This window comes from Cornus florida, unplaced genomic scaffold, assembly GCF_030987335.1.
Source record: "Cornus florida cultivar Cherokee Brave unplaced genomic scaffold, ASM3098733v1 CherokeeBrave_3.0.0_Hap2_Chr01, whole genome shotgun sequence".
Taxonomy (NCBI): Eukaryota; Viridiplantae; Streptophyta; class Magnoliopsida; order Cornales; family Cornaceae; genus Cornus; species Cornus florida.
Window position 1 is genome coordinate 91,505,578 of NW_026775571.1, and position 14,972 is coordinate 91,520,549.

General features: G+C 35.4%; 2 protein-coding genes across 3 annotated transcripts; both read left to right on the forward strand.

The window, feature by feature from the left end:
• Nucleotides 1–8,272: 8,272 nt before the first annotated feature.
• On the forward strand, nt 8,273–9,827 carry LOC132307438 (uncharacterized). Its single transcript, XM_059805231.1, has 2 exons — nt 8,273–8,935; nt 9,060–9,827. The coding sequence occupies exons 1-2, from the start codon at nt 8,389–8,391 to the stop codon at nt 9,452–9,454; spliced, it is 942 nt and encodes a 313-aa protein (XP_059661214.1). The 5' UTR covers nt 8,273–8,388; the 3' UTR covers nt 9,455–9,827.
• Nucleotides 9,828–12,149: 2,322 nt separating this feature from the next.
• Nucleotides 12,150–14,262, forward strand: LOC132306275 (vacuolar protein sorting-associated protein 28 homolog 2). Of its 2 annotated transcripts, none has more exons than XM_059803613.1 (2): nt 12,150–12,283; nt 13,295–14,262. In XM_059803613.1, the coding sequence occupies exon 2, from the start codon at nt 13,387–13,389 to the stop codon at nt 14,014–14,016; it is 630 nt and encodes a 209-aa protein (XP_059659596.1). In that variant the 5' UTR covers nt 12,150–12,283; nt 13,295–13,386; the 3' UTR covers nt 14,017–14,262. The 2 variants fall into 2 exon arrangements, with proteins under 2 accessions (XP_059659596.1, XP_059659605.1); XM_059803622.1 differs by lacking the exon at nt 12,150–12,283 and adding an exon at nt 12,327–12,460.
• Nucleotides 14,263–14,972: the final 710 nt, after the last annotated feature.

A 14,972-nucleotide genomic window follows, 5' to 3' on the forward strand; every position in this document is an offset into this window, starting at 1 on the left:
ATCGAAGTAGCTAGTGAATTGGTCGAGCAAAAAGTTCTCATTTTTAACAGATTAAATAGTGTGATGGTAGTTGCATCCCCTCTATTTGAGTGGAAAATTATGCCCTATAATGAACTCTTTCTCCAAATAATTTTTAAGGATGAATATGACATAAGTGTCCATCAATAGGGTAAATTTATGTTTATAGTATAATTGTATAAATTTTTTTTTTTTTTGACTTACTATGGTTTTTTTTTAACTGTTGCCTTACAATTTCAAAACAAGTCGATAGTAAATTTTATTTATTTTTTTATATTGACAAGAAACACACGCTTGGGCTCGAACTCTTCCTCTTTAAAAATGAAGTAGTTAATATCTTACATTGAGTAGATAGTTCCAGCAATGATGGCTTCAATCCAATAATTGAAATGAGGATTTGGTAAATCTGATATCATACATGTGTAACATATATAATATTTTTGTGAGCTCTAATATCATCGTAATTGCTATTATTTTTATTTGTAAATCAAATAAAAAAAAAAAATTGGTGACATTATAAGGGTATAATGGTCTTTTCCACTTAGTTGATTGGCATTTTGGTCACTTCAAATCAATATTCTGATAAAAAGTATTCCATCTATATCAAAAAAAAAAAAAAAAAATATCTCTTTTGTAAAACTGTGACTCTCACAAATTGAACTGTCACGATTTTTTAAAAGAAACTCTCTTTTTAAGACGAAAGGAATACTACCTTTTGTATAGTGGAAAATTCTCAGTAAAATAAAGTCATGGACACGCTACAAAAATATATATATATATATACAAACTTCTCTTAATTTGTCTTATTTTATAATATGTGTGGATTTGAATATATTTACAAATAATGAACTAAAATTTGGCCGGCTACATGGTCAAAGACTTCAAAGGAATTGGTCAAACGAGGGATTGTCAATAATGATTGAGATGGTTACTTTACGTATCCTACCAAATAAGTTTTGACTAACATGAACAGGTAGGTGTACATTGTTAGTTTAAATTTGCCCAAAATCTTGATAAAGTGTCCAGATTAGATATAAAGAGCGAGAAAAGTCCATTTTCTATCACATCATTTTGTTGTAATAGTAATTAAATCCTGTTTCTGACCAGAAAAATTGTTCTCAGATCCTGATTAATACTTGAAATCTCAATAGGACTAAAATAGATACAAGTAAGGATTTGATAACAGAAAATTATTCTCAAAAATAATCAACCAAATGAGACATTCTTTTTTCATGATTGAAATTTCTTAATCATGAGCAATTCATAATTATTTTTTTCTTTTTTAAAAAATATTTAAAAAGAATACTTCAACCGAAATCTTTGCATTCTGTGGATGCGAAGTGATGGGATTCACTCTGAATCTACAAAGACTTCAGCCCATATGCTGGTAGTCTTTTTTTCATTTTTCGCCATATTAATTGTTGAGAAACAATAAGATACTCTGATACCAATTATTGTGGTGGAAATTGTTGAGGCTGAAATTCACGCAGTTCGATACGATACCGTTTTCTAGCAAAGAAGAGAGGAGAAAATCGATGAACCTTGACGGCACCGGTGTGGTGCCTGCCAAGAGCTCTCCAACGATCAAATTAGTCATGGAGGTCTAAAAAGAAGGCAGGGATTCATAATAGTTTTTACGTCGTACCTTCTTTAATGGCTTTCGACCCAGGCAGTCCAATATGGTGTTTTTCATCTAGCGATGCTTGGTCCCTTCATTATTGAGGTTTGGTCGTCTAAGACCAGACTCCATCTCATATCGGGCAGCAGCCAATTACCAAGGCCAGATCGTTGAAGACTAAGGTCTGATCTTTCTGTACCTACATAAATGGGTAGGTCTCCACCCATTAAGAAGATCACCACCAACAAAGGTGTCTCTACCTACTAGTAAAACTTCTACTACTGAGGATGTCTCTAGCAATGAAGTTTCATTACTCCGTCCGTTCATACAATCAGGGTGACCTTCTACACCCAAGAATGTATCGAGACCTTCAGGTCCAAGGAGGTCCAATGTCCCTCAAGATCCCATGTCCAATGAGGTCTGTATTCCCACAGACGGCGCCAACTGTTGATGCCAAAAATCTACACGCTCCAGAGCCCGTGACGATTCCTGCAAGATAAGAGAAGTGATGACTGGCGTAGTGCCGGCCGGGTGCACTCCGACGGTCAAGTTAGTACTCGACGATTAAATATCCGATAAGGATTACATATGAAATTTATGGCGTACCTTTTTAGGTTGACTGATCATTTCTTTTATAGAAGCATTAATGGTAGTAGTTGTTGAAGCGAGATTCTCCCTGATTCAAGATGATATTGTTCCCTTCTTACAGGAATGGTAACTCTGGTTACATATGATAACCAGATATTTTTTATGATTTCATAGAGATTTTGGGTAAGATAAATCCCTTACCCTTATCTTATTTCTCTTTTGACTTTGAGTTGCCTATTATTTTTATCCTTATTAGTTTCTTTAATGGCTTGATGCCCTATTTATGGCTATTGATTGGAATCAAAATCGTTCCGCTGATGTCGATGGTTGACCTTATCTTCCGCTTGTGCGAAATCATAGGAGATTTATTACCAGATTTGTCGGGATATGATTTAATCATTTTGATCTCCTCCAGTTATAGTAGGATTATTCTTACCTGTTGAACCACGTCAGATTTGATTTCATTATCCTTGATAATGAAATCTAATCAATCTTATCGAGGGTAGGGTAGGTTTATATTTTTCCCTATCAGTTGCCCCCTATTCCCAAGCTTGCACGTCTAGCTTTGGAAATGTAATAATAATAATACTTTTTTTTTTTTTCAACCCCGGTGAATAGTACCCGCAGGTACTATTCACGTAAATAGTAACTCAGGGATTTTTTTTTAATACTCCTGCGAACAGTACTCGCAGGTACTATTCCCGCGGGCACTATTTATGTGAATAATAACTCAGGATTTTTTTTTTTTTTTTTTTGCACCCTCGGGGTACTGTTCCTGAATAGTTTTTTTTTTTTTTTTTTGCACCCGAGGGAACATTACTCTTCCTTTTATAAGGGAATAAATTATATGAATTTCACTCCTTAATAAGAGAATTGAACTCAGCTCGTCCCTTTAGTAAGGAAATTGAACTTTACGAGTTTTACTCAACTCACCTCTTTAATAAATGATTTTTATTTACTATCCCTTATTGTAAGGGGATATTAATTATGGGATTCATCCAACCCAGGTCCTTGTAGTACAGGATATTCATTTATTATCCCTTATATTACGGGGATATGGATTACGTGATTCATTCAACCCGGGTCCTGATAATACAGGATACTTATCCCCTATAGTCCGGGGATATGGATGACGGGATTCATTCAGCCCGGGTCCTTATAATACAGGACACTCATTTACTATTCCCTTATAGTACGGGGATACTGATTACGGGATTCATTCAGCCCAGGTCCTTGTAATATAGGACACTCATTTACTATCCCTTATAGTACGGGGATACTGCACGTATAAGCTAAAAGGAATTTTATTAAAGACCATCATTATTAAAAACAAAATAACACGTAATGGAGCTACCCTCCATTTAAAATGATTAACTAAAATGCCCCTAATCTTTATTGTGAATGACTTGATAAGGCTAATTCCAGCCGTGAGACAAATTCTAGTCGGTATATTCATCTGAGTCATTCTCATGATATGTGCTGTCACTCTGGCTGAAGAATGATTTCTTATATTTGGTATTATTTTCATCCCTGGCGAGAGGGGCTGGCCTCTTCTTGTCCTCTCCTTCCTTCCGTGCACTCATGGTGTCTTCAGTGTTGATGTGTTTTTGCGCTCTGACCAGCAACTCTATCATGCTGGTGGGAGGTTCTTTTAATAAGGAGAACAAGAATCTGGAGGTTTGGAGTCCTCCTATGAAAGCGGTCAAAGCTACCTTGTCGTCCGCCTCTTCTACCTGCAACATCTCTGAGTTGAATCGGGTGATGTATTCCTGAATCAACTCTTCCTTTTGTTGCTCCACGGTAAACAGGTAGGTAGCCGGCCTCCTATGCCTCTGACCTGCAATGAAGTGGCTCACAAACTGCTTACTCAATTCTTCGGAGGTGTTGATGGTTCCTGGCTTCAACTTATTGAACCAAACTCTCGCTGATCCCTTAAGTGTAGTGGGAAAAGCTCGGCACATGATTTCATCTGGCACAGCGTGTAAATGCATAAGAGCTTGAAAAGTTTCCAGGTGATCGAAGGGATCTTTGATCCCATCGAAGCTTTCGAACGAGGGCATCCTGAACTTGCTAGGTGGTGGACATTTCATAGCGGCGGGGCTGAAAGGCAAGTTGGTCCTTTGTACCAGGTCATCTACGGCGGCAGGACCTTTCCCTTTCATAGCCTGCATTACATCTTCCATTTTTCCCTTGAGATCATTGATCTGCAAGTCGAGATGGGTAACTTTCTTTGTCTTTTCCTTAAGACAGAAGGCTATACTTTCAGGAGGTCGGGAACTCCGTAGGAGAGATAGGTGAACCACCTCTCTATGTCGGGTTCCCACCTGACTTTGTTCCACTTAAGTCTCATTTTGGGGGGAATGATTATCCCTCTCTTCAAGATTTTCATTACCTCCGTTTGGACTTGAGAGATCTTGTCCTGGAAAGTTTTGTAGAGCCGGTGGAACAAGGTGTTGCAAGAGTGTTGCATTTTGCTGGATCAACTGGGTCATACCCTGACTCAGAGTTTGAACCTGTAGTTCCAACGCTGCAAACCGTGACTGGTCGTTTGGGATGTCCAGGTTTTCACCCAACTCTACCCTTTGACCAGATCCCTGCGACGGTGTTCCTTCGGTAACCATACCAGACTGCAAACGTATATACCCAACGAGTAATTAATTGATTCAAGGGAATCGTCGTTCCCACAGACGGCGCCAACTGTTGAGGCTGAAATTCTCGCAGTCCGATACGATACCGTTTTCCTGCAAGGAAGAGAGGAGAAGATCGATGAACCTTAACAGCACCGGTGTGGTGCCTGCCAAGAGCTCTCCGATGATCAAATTAGTCACGGAGGTCTAAAAAGAAGGCAGGGATTCATAATAGTTTTTACGTCGTACCTTCTTTAATGGCTTGATGCCCTATTTATGGCTATCGATTGGAATCAAAATCGTTCCGCTGATGTCGATGGTTGACCTTATCTTCCGCTTGTGCGAAATCATAGGAGATTTATTACCAGATTTATCGGGATATGATTTAATCATTTTGACCTCCTCCAGTTATAGTAGGATTATTCTTACCTGTTGAACCACGTCAGATTTGATTTCATTATCCTTGATAATGAAATCTAATCAATCTTATCGAGGGTAGGGTAGATTTATATTTTTCCCTATCAGAAATCATGGATGATTTCAAGTCAAGGGCACAGTGCACAATATATATATATATAACAAATAGTGATCTGTTGTTTCCCATGAAGTAAGAAAATTCATCCGCACTCTATATAATGACCATTAGATCTAAGGGTCATTATAGAAATCCACTTACGTAATTTCCTTTTAATACAAACTACTGTTACTATTTTAGTTTCTAAATTTAATATTTACCAATATCACTAATTACAATAATAAAAGTTAATTATCAAAAAAAATTGAAACATCTTCACCTCTGAAAATCACATCTCTCAAACAAATAATTGCAAGTGACAAATAGAAGAAGCAAAAAAAAAAAAATTTAATCCATTAAAATTTATGGGGTGAAGTGTTGTGTAGAAAAAATAAATTTTATTTTTATATTTTTTTGAGTCAATGTTTTATATTTCATTAGTTTAATTTTCCTGCCTTGAATAGGTTGATGTATGTATGATTATGACTATGATTTAATATTAAATTGCTAAATGGACTTAGAGAATAGTTTGTGGCAGTTTTGTAAGAATCATAACTTAGGATTAAAGAGAAACAAAGAACTTGCAAATTTAATTTGAATGGAGAAAGAGAAAATACTCTTGTAGGTCTTTATTTGAGAAAGACGGGATTTTCAAAGATGAAGTGGTTTCAACTTTATTTATTTATTTATTTATTTTGAGTAATTACCTTTCATTGTTGTTATTAGTGGTATTAATAAATATTAAATTTGAAAACTAGAAATAGTGATGATGGGTTTGTATTAAAAAGAAATAATATAGTGGACTTAAATTAGATCTAATAGTCTTTGTAGAAAGTGCGAATAAATTTTTTTGCTTCGCGAGCAAGAGATCACTACTCATAATATAACATAACAAATATAAAATACAAATGAGGATGAAGAAGAAAATTATTTAAATATGCACGTTAAAAAGAAAAGTTTTAAGAATTAGTAGAATTAGAAAAAGAAAAATGAAAGAAAAAATGAGAGAACTATAGAAAGAAAAAGTTAAAAGTTCCTATTGAGGAAGGAAAATTTGACTTTTTCTTTTAAAGATATTTAAGAAATCTGAAAATAAAAGAAAAAATAATAAGATAATTTTAAAAATGACAATGTATAATTTTTTTCATGTATATGAAAAAAAAAATTAAAAATGCAACATATATTATAGAGTGCTAATATATAGTGCGTGCCAGGTAGGGGACATGCCCCCTAGGCCTTCATTGGCTTGTCCTTGGTGGAAACATAAATAAAATAACACGGAAGCATAAATAAAACAAAGATGTCCGATGAATAAAAATAATTAACCAAATGTGAAATTTCTTAACCATGAGAAATTCATTTTATATAAAAATAATAATATTTAAATAGAAGATTTCAACGGAAAACTTTGTATTTTGTGAATGCAAAGCGTTTGAATCCCACCACACCAGGCCGAAGACTTTCATCCATATTGCCTTTATTTTTTGGGAGAGTACGGATACTCACACCGAATATTTACAGTTAATTCCCTAATCGAATTATTTTTAATTAGTTATTTATATCAAATATAATTAAGTGAAGGATTTTATTTCCTCATTTATTACATAATTGATTAATTAAAAAAATAAGTTCAACAATTCAATGCAAGAATCATTTCCTTTTTCTTTTAACCCCATATTGCGTTTATCACAAACTTGATGGGTCAAATGATTTTTGTTTAGTTTCTCAAATAGGAGGCATCTATTTGAATGAAGCATAATTTTCTTTTTATCTTTTTTTCTTTTTCAAACCATAATTCAAAATTGAAAAATAATAGTCAAAGTGGAAAATGCTTCCAACTAAAAGCTGCTTTAATCATACGCTCTTCCAAATAAAAGGGTTCAAAAAAAGTTTAATTACTATAACCTCCCTTAAAATTTGTCAAAATTACTCGTAGATTAAATATTTTTAAAGAGAGTTATTTTAAGCAAATAAACCATGGGTTGGAATTATTTTAAGCAAGCCTCAGGAGAGGTTGATTGAACTTTTTCCATTAATTTAATTTAAGAATTTACCCAAATAAGAGAGACACCAAAGTGTGATGTGATTTTTTTTTTCTTCAAGAACCAGACTGTCAGACCCTTTGTGTACAAGTCTTTTCCTCTTTATTCTCGTGCTTTGCAAGTGGGTCATATCCATAATGTAAGTATTAAAGTATGCAAACACTTCAACTTTTTCTTCAAGCTTCCATAGCATAGTGTTTTATTCACTAAGAAAAGACACGCACACGTTCTAAAATCACTGAATTAAAAAAAAAAAAAAAAAAAAGTGAAGTGGTCGGTGGTCCGTGGTCGGTTAGAGGGTGCACCCACAAACCTGATTGGGCACGTGAGTGGCTCGAGGCTCCCCCGCACCCACTGGACCGCCGCTTCAGGATCATGGTACAAGCTCCGTAGTTAACGGTCATTTATATGACCGTTGTGGCTGGAATATTTAAAAATTCAAATGTCTCTGACACGTCAACCAATATTGTACAGCATTAGATTCTTCCTCTTACCTAAAGTACAAGACCCTTTACATTCCCTATAAAGATTATTTAATTAACTTAAACACTCATTTGTCATTACTTACCAAAACAAATATAATACTCATTTAAAATTACTCAATTAGCCTTGAAACAACTCAGGTTAACAGTCAAGTATCAGGTATATATTGTCATTTATGTTTAATTGTTTAATTATTTTAGTGTAATATTAGTGTAATCCAAATCCATATAATATATATATATATCTGTGAGTGGGCCATGAAAAAGCTCCGAGCCAGAAAGGCAACCCCCACCCAGCTTCACTTTTAAATAACCTTTTTCTTCAAATCCGACGGCCCAAATTTCATCATAATCCACACACCGCCAAATTTATATATATACCGTCACTTGCATTACATTAACAATGACCCAAGTTCACTTCGGAGACTAAATAAATCCACTTTTCTCCACCGGAAAGGTAAGATTCCGATCGGTGCCAAAGCTGAATCCACCGGAAAAAATGTCAGTGTTTTCGAGTTCTTGGTTTCTCTCTCTAAAACTGATGCTGGTTTCGACTGGTGTTGTGTCCATTGCTATGATTATGAAAGTCTCTGTTCCATTGATCATAAGCTTCGCTGTCTATGAAGTCCCTTCGATTTGGTCCGCTTTGATCTCGTGGCTCAGACCTCCTTATCTCTACGTCATTATCAACGGCATCATCATCACCATCGCCGCCACATCTCGATTTCACCAGAAGCTCGACTGTGACAATCAATCAGAGCAGTTGGTTTCGCCGAAGTCTCCTCCGTCAGATCTACATTCAGATTTCGCCACCACTTCGGCTCACACTGTTTTTCCCATTGTGGAGCCACCACCGGCGTTTGACGGTGAATCTAGGGTTTCGGAGGTTCAAAATCAAGAAGAAAATGAGTTTGTGATCTCGAGGTCTACGTGGACACCACCGCAGAGGATGAAATCGCCGGAGGTTCAATCTGATAATCTTTCTCCGGCGTCGGCGAAACCTCTCGTTTCATCAAGGTTCGGTCACCGGAAACCCAGTCCTGAAGGTATATATATAATATATATATATATATAGAGAGAGAGAGAGAGAGAGATATAGATACATTCAATTTAAGAGTTCAATAATGGAAGGACAAAATAGTAATTTCGCGTTTGTGATGTATGTTTCAGGTGGGAGGGCATTGAGGGTTGCGAAGCCAAAGCGACAGGAGACATTGGAGAACACATGGAGGACGATAACGGACGGGCGTCACGTGCCACTCACGAGGCATCTAAGGAAGTCTGACACGTGGGAGAATCACGGCCGTCACTTGCACGCTGCCCCACAGGATCAGACTCCTCGGAAGGTGACGAAATCAGAGACGTTCAAGGACCGGACTAACTACTACGACCCACCGTCCTCGTCACCTGGTTCGGGGAAGCTTCGGAAAGAGCCGTCGCTAAGTCAGGACGAGTTGAACCGCCGAGTTGAGGCGTTCATAAAGAAGTTCAATGAGGAAATGAGGTTGCAGAGACAGGAGTCGTTGAATCAGTACACAGAAATGATCAACCGTGGGGCCCATTAATTCAATCAAGAGCTTCATTGGGTTGATGGATTCATATTGAAAATTTTACATATATTCATGAAAATTGTTTGTTGTTTTTAACTCCTGAAAAAAAAAAAAAAAATATTAGAGGTTGGGATAGAGAGTTGAATCTGAGTTAATTTCCTTTTTTTATTTTAAAAAATTCAATGGATAGGATGGGATTCAATAGAATTACAAGAAGGTTTGTAAAAAAAAAAAAATCATATTTTTGGATTCTTATTTATTTTTAAATCAATTCTATGTTATCAATTCAGTTCCTTTGTTTCACAAGTAATTTAGTTTAAGGAGTACTGTAGTAGATATATTTGACAACACAGTGGATTAATACTAACACAAATGGATTAATACTAACACAAACCCTAGAAGAATATAAACCTTTGTAGCAGAAAATATCATAAGGAAAATGATTCCATATGTTGCTCCTTTTTCAAAATTCAAATGGTCTGGTTGATTCCTTCTAATGTCAGTACAAAATTAGGGACTTTGAATCTTGTAATGGACAATCCATTTTGTTGTATTGTTTCTACCAAGTTGAAATTTGGACTTTTAAATTTATAAATCCGATTCAATTTGGATTAAATTTTTATCAAAATTTAAACTTGTTCGGGTTTGGCTGGGTTTAATCCAACATAAAAAAAAAAAATTTCCCTTTCTGAGCGAAAGAAAAGGCTGTCCCTCCTTCTCATGTCACTGGATTCTTTCATTCAACCCTTTAAGATCATGCTTAAGTAGAAATTATTACTTACTTAAGTAGAAATTATTACATGATTATGAAATTATTAATCTACATATAATAAAAACTAAAATAAAGTTAGCACAAACCTTCAAATAGTATGGCATATTGGTATGAGAATTTTTTAATTTTTTTGTTAATATGTATAATGTTGAGTTTTTGTTTGTTACTATTTATTGTTATTATGGTTTTTCTTACTATTTATTGTACCATTCTATGGTTGTCCCCTTATCTTCCGTTTGGGGTAACCGGTTTGGAATAACCGGTTTAGTAATTACTACTCCCTCCATTCCATATTAATAGTCAATTATCTTTTTTTTTTGTTATCCCATTTTAGTTGTCACATTTCAAAAATTAATATACTACTTTTTATTACATTCCCAATTTACCTCTAAAAGATTAAACTAATTAAAATTTCAAAATAAGTGAACCCCATTAAAAATAACTTTTCCATATTATTAATAATAAACATGTCATTATGCATTTTTTTATACACTACTTTTTAAGGAAGGGCAAATTTGAAAATGCATCTTTTATCTCTAATGCTAAAAGTCATTTTCGCATGCCAAATTTATATTTAGCAATTCTGCTCCAATGGTGATTTCATGCAAAATGCTATTTTTTGACACAACCACCATTCTTTTTCAACTATCATTCCCACCATTCATATTTGCATCAATTATATTAATATTAGATACATTCTAAGTCAAGTTGTAGACCTTAGAAAAAAAACTAAAATTAAACATAATTAAAAAGAAACAAAAATCTAAAATATCTGGTTAAAAAAAAAAAAGAAAAAAAAAGAGATACAACAAAATAATATATATATTTAAATTTTTTTTTTGGGAATTTATAAATGCCGTTGGGCTTGTCTTTACTAAATAAATAAATAATAATAATAATAATTAGAGCTTGAAAAATTATTATATAGTACCGAAATCATAGCCATTGTCAATCACGTGTTGATTTCTACTCCGGTACTCCTCCCAACAAAAAAGAAAAAGTAAAGTGATGAAGCTTTGTTAAGAAATCAAGTGACCAAGAACAATCCAAGAGGGATGGGATATCTCATATTATTGGGCAATGGTAGTCCAAATAAATGTTCTATCACCTGATTCATCTATATGTTATTACTTCATATACAATGGTTATTCAAAAATATATATTCCGAGTATATGCAATGCACTGTGCAGTGAATTCGCTACCCATTCTTAGTCCAGAATATACTATTGATGGAGATCTTCTAAGACAAATAATAAATAAAATAAAAATCTCTAAGTTATTATAAGTTAAATGTACTATGAAATGTATTAACAATAGAAGAATTCAACTTATTCGGGACATTTAGGTTTATTAATTAGATGGGCATAAAATTTCAACTATTTAAGTTCGAACTCAAGTTGGGTTCTTGAGTTCCAGCTCGAGCCATTCAAGCTCGAGCTCGAGCTCATTTATCCGTTTAATTACATTGGATTCAAGATCAAGTTTGTTAAAAAGAATTAATTTAAAATCTTAAACAATTCCTCACAAAGGTGCCACATTCTTGAGGCTTGATTGAGTTTGATCACAAACATGTGTTAATAAATATTCTCTTTATTTAAAATTTATAACGATAATCCCCGTTAATTCACATATTATCATCTATTTTTACTAAATTTTCCCACATACCTATGTCACTTTTTTAACCCAGATACCTAAAACGTCATTTCTGATTTATCAAACGAACCTAAAAATTAATTTCAAATCGAGTTTTAATCATGATCAAACCCTTTATGAACATTTTGGGTCATTGGTAGCATCCTCGTCATGTTGGACAAGGATGAGAGTCTACGACCAAAAACAGGGAAAGGGTCATTTTAGTAAATTTAAAGCATACAACTGTAAAGGATGTGTCGTAAGCAAAGTAGAGAATTATTAAAATACTAATATCAAATGCGAACAACTCCACACGCTACCTGTCCGCAAGCGTACACCTCCTTCCTCTCTCTCTCTCTCTCCCCCCTCTTCTTCTCCACCTGCAACACCCACCCCCCTTCACATCATTTCAAAGCCGCGTCAATTTTTCACCCTCCCCCGTAAGTCCTCTCTCTCTCTCTCTCTCTCTCTCTCTCTCTAATTCTCTCTCTATATATATACAGTTAGGCACACATAAATATATATATACATAGCTGTGACGTGTAATATTTATGTTTCCTATGTATGCTTGTACATTATTGAGCTGACTAATCGCATAATGGTTCCGCTCTTTTGAGGTATGATCTAGGGTTTCCCTTCAGAAATTAGGGTTTTTATAGAATGCCCTTGTTTAGATTTTAGGGTTCTGATGGAGGGTTTTCGTCTTCTAGCCATCGCATTGTTCTCTTCTGTTTGTTCTTATTCATTAATTCGTTAACAATTTATTTGATTTCAAAGAATTTTCAGCAATTCTTCGCTCTCTGCTGCTGATAGTTTTTCATCTATTTGTTGCACATAAATATACACTTGTTTCTTCCCCGTAGAATGTTAGTTTTATCTAATGGGTTTATAATGTGATTTTATTTATTAAAAAAAATGGGTTTATAATGTGATTCTTTGTTCAGAAATTAGGGCTTTTATAGGGTGCCCTTGTTTAGATTTTTAGGGTTCTGATAGAGGGTTTTCATCTCCTATCCATTGCTTTGTTCTCTTATGTTTGTTCTTATTCATTAATTTGTTACCAATTTATTTGATTTCAAAGAATTTTCAGGCATTCTTCATTCTCTGCTGCTGATAGTATTTCATCTATTTGTTGCACATAAATATACACTTTAGGGTTCTGATAGAGGGTTGTTGTCTTCTATCCATCGCATTGTTCTCTTCTGTTTGTTCTTATTGATTAATTTGTTACCAATTTATTTGATTTCAAATAATTTTCGGGCATTCTTCATTCTCTGCTGCTGATAGTATTTCATCTATTTGTTGCACATAAATATACACTTGTTTCTGCCCTCCCCTCCTCTCTCTCTCTCTCTCTCTATATATATGTTATCTTACAATCTTTTTATTTATTTACATATATATAAATATGTGTAGAATGTTAGTTTTATCTAATGTGATTCTTCGTTCAGTGAAAAAGGTGTTCTCTTTGCGCGTGTCCCGTTCTCTTCTCCATTCCAAATTAAAAGCCCTAACTCAACCAGACCTCTATTTACCCTCTCTAATGGAGGTTAAGCTATGGAACGACAAGCGCGAAAGAGAGATGTATGAAAACTTTGCTGAGCTCTTCGCCATTATCAGAGCCACCGAGAAGCTAGAGAAGGCGTATGTTCGTGACATTGTTTCTCCATCAGAATATGAGGCTGAATGTCAAAAACTGATTGCCCATTTTAAAACCCTAGCTTTCACACTCAAAGACACTGTTCCAAACATTGAGCGGTTCCATGAGACATACAAAATGGACTGCCCGGCGGCCTTAAACCGCCTTGTGACCTCAGGTGTCCCTGCCACGGTTGAGCACAGGTCATCCGCGGCAATGTCAGCAACTACTTCGGCCGCCACTGTGGCTGAATGTGTGCAAAATTTTATTACGGCAATGGACTCATTGAAGTTGAACATGGTTGCTGTTGATCAGGTCCACCCGCTGCTTTCGGACCTGTCGGCTTCGCTCAACAAGCTTACCATTTTGCCTCCTGATTTTGAGGGGAAGACGAAGATGAGGGAGTGGATTGCAAGGCTGTCAAAGATGGGGGCAGCAGATGAGTTGACGGAGCAGCAGGCTCGCCAGCTTCACTTTGATCTCGAGTCGTCTTACAACTCCTTTATGGCGGCATTGCCCACTGCTGGAACTTAATTGAATATGGTATGCTTGTAAATAAGAGGCAAAATGCTGTTTCATTTGGGTGCCTCTGATAAATAGTGTTTTTTATTTCTCCTATTTGGTAGGACATTAGTGATTGCTTGGAAGGGATTATCTCTGATTTTGTTCCATTTTCCATGCTTTAGGAATGGTTGGCTTGTTGATCCTTAACTGATATTTTGTGCTAACTGATTTCATATTGTATCATGAAAAGAATATGTGATTTGTTTTGGCTTCTTAGTGCTTATCTTCATTTCCTCATGTATTTTGGAATGGTTAACAGTGCTTCAACACTATATATTTTATCAATTTTAGCTCCTCTTTACATGTCTTTTGGGTTTTGGGGGTTGATTGTTTATTGTGATATACATTTCTTGTTGTTTCCCTTTTGTTTTCTTTTGGAGGACATGTTGTCAATTATTTTCATTTTTATATTTAAAAACCCCTTCCATCGTGTATCCTCCTATATTTCTTGATATAGGGGCTTGTTGCGTAGTGCAATGGTAAAACTTGAGAATGTAGGTTTGATTTTGGGATCAGTTGCTTTGCGTGGAGTATTACCAAAGGTTTAGGTTAGGTTTGTTTCGTGTCCTTTTTTCGGAGCACCCACACAGGCAGGACAAGCAGTGGGTTACCTTTTCTTGATCTTCGGCAATTGTTACAAAAGCACTATTTTTAGGCATCAAAGCAATAAAGAAGGCATTAGAGCTCCTCTTATGCCATAGTCAATCCATCCGATCTTGGGGTTTTATCCCCATTACATGTGTTCAAAACCTCGGGCACCTCCTCTCCTGTAGAAGGTCAATCCAATCAGTTCCTGTCTGCCTCACTAATGGAGTTAAATTCAAACCCTCCCAATGGTTGCTAACTGCCTTGAAGAAGATCCTTTCGTAAAAGTGGACAAGTCCTTTCACCTCTGCTTTACTGGCTAGCTCGTCCCAGATATATTA

Excerpts from the sequence above, each read along its gene's own strand:
- LOC132307438 (XM_059805231.1), top strand. The coding sequence starts at position 8,389 with ATGTCAGTGTTTTCGAGTTCTTGGTTTCTCTCTCTAAAACTGATGCTG. Across the intron at positions 8,936-9,059 it reads CCGGAAACCCAGTCCTGAAG|GTGGGAGGGCATTGAGGGTT; the intron begins GTATATATATAA and ends TGTATGTTTCAG.
- LOC132306275 (XM_059803613.1), top strand. The coding sequence starts at position 13,387 with ATGGAGGTTAAGCTATGGAACGACAAGCGCGAAAGAGAGATGTATGAA.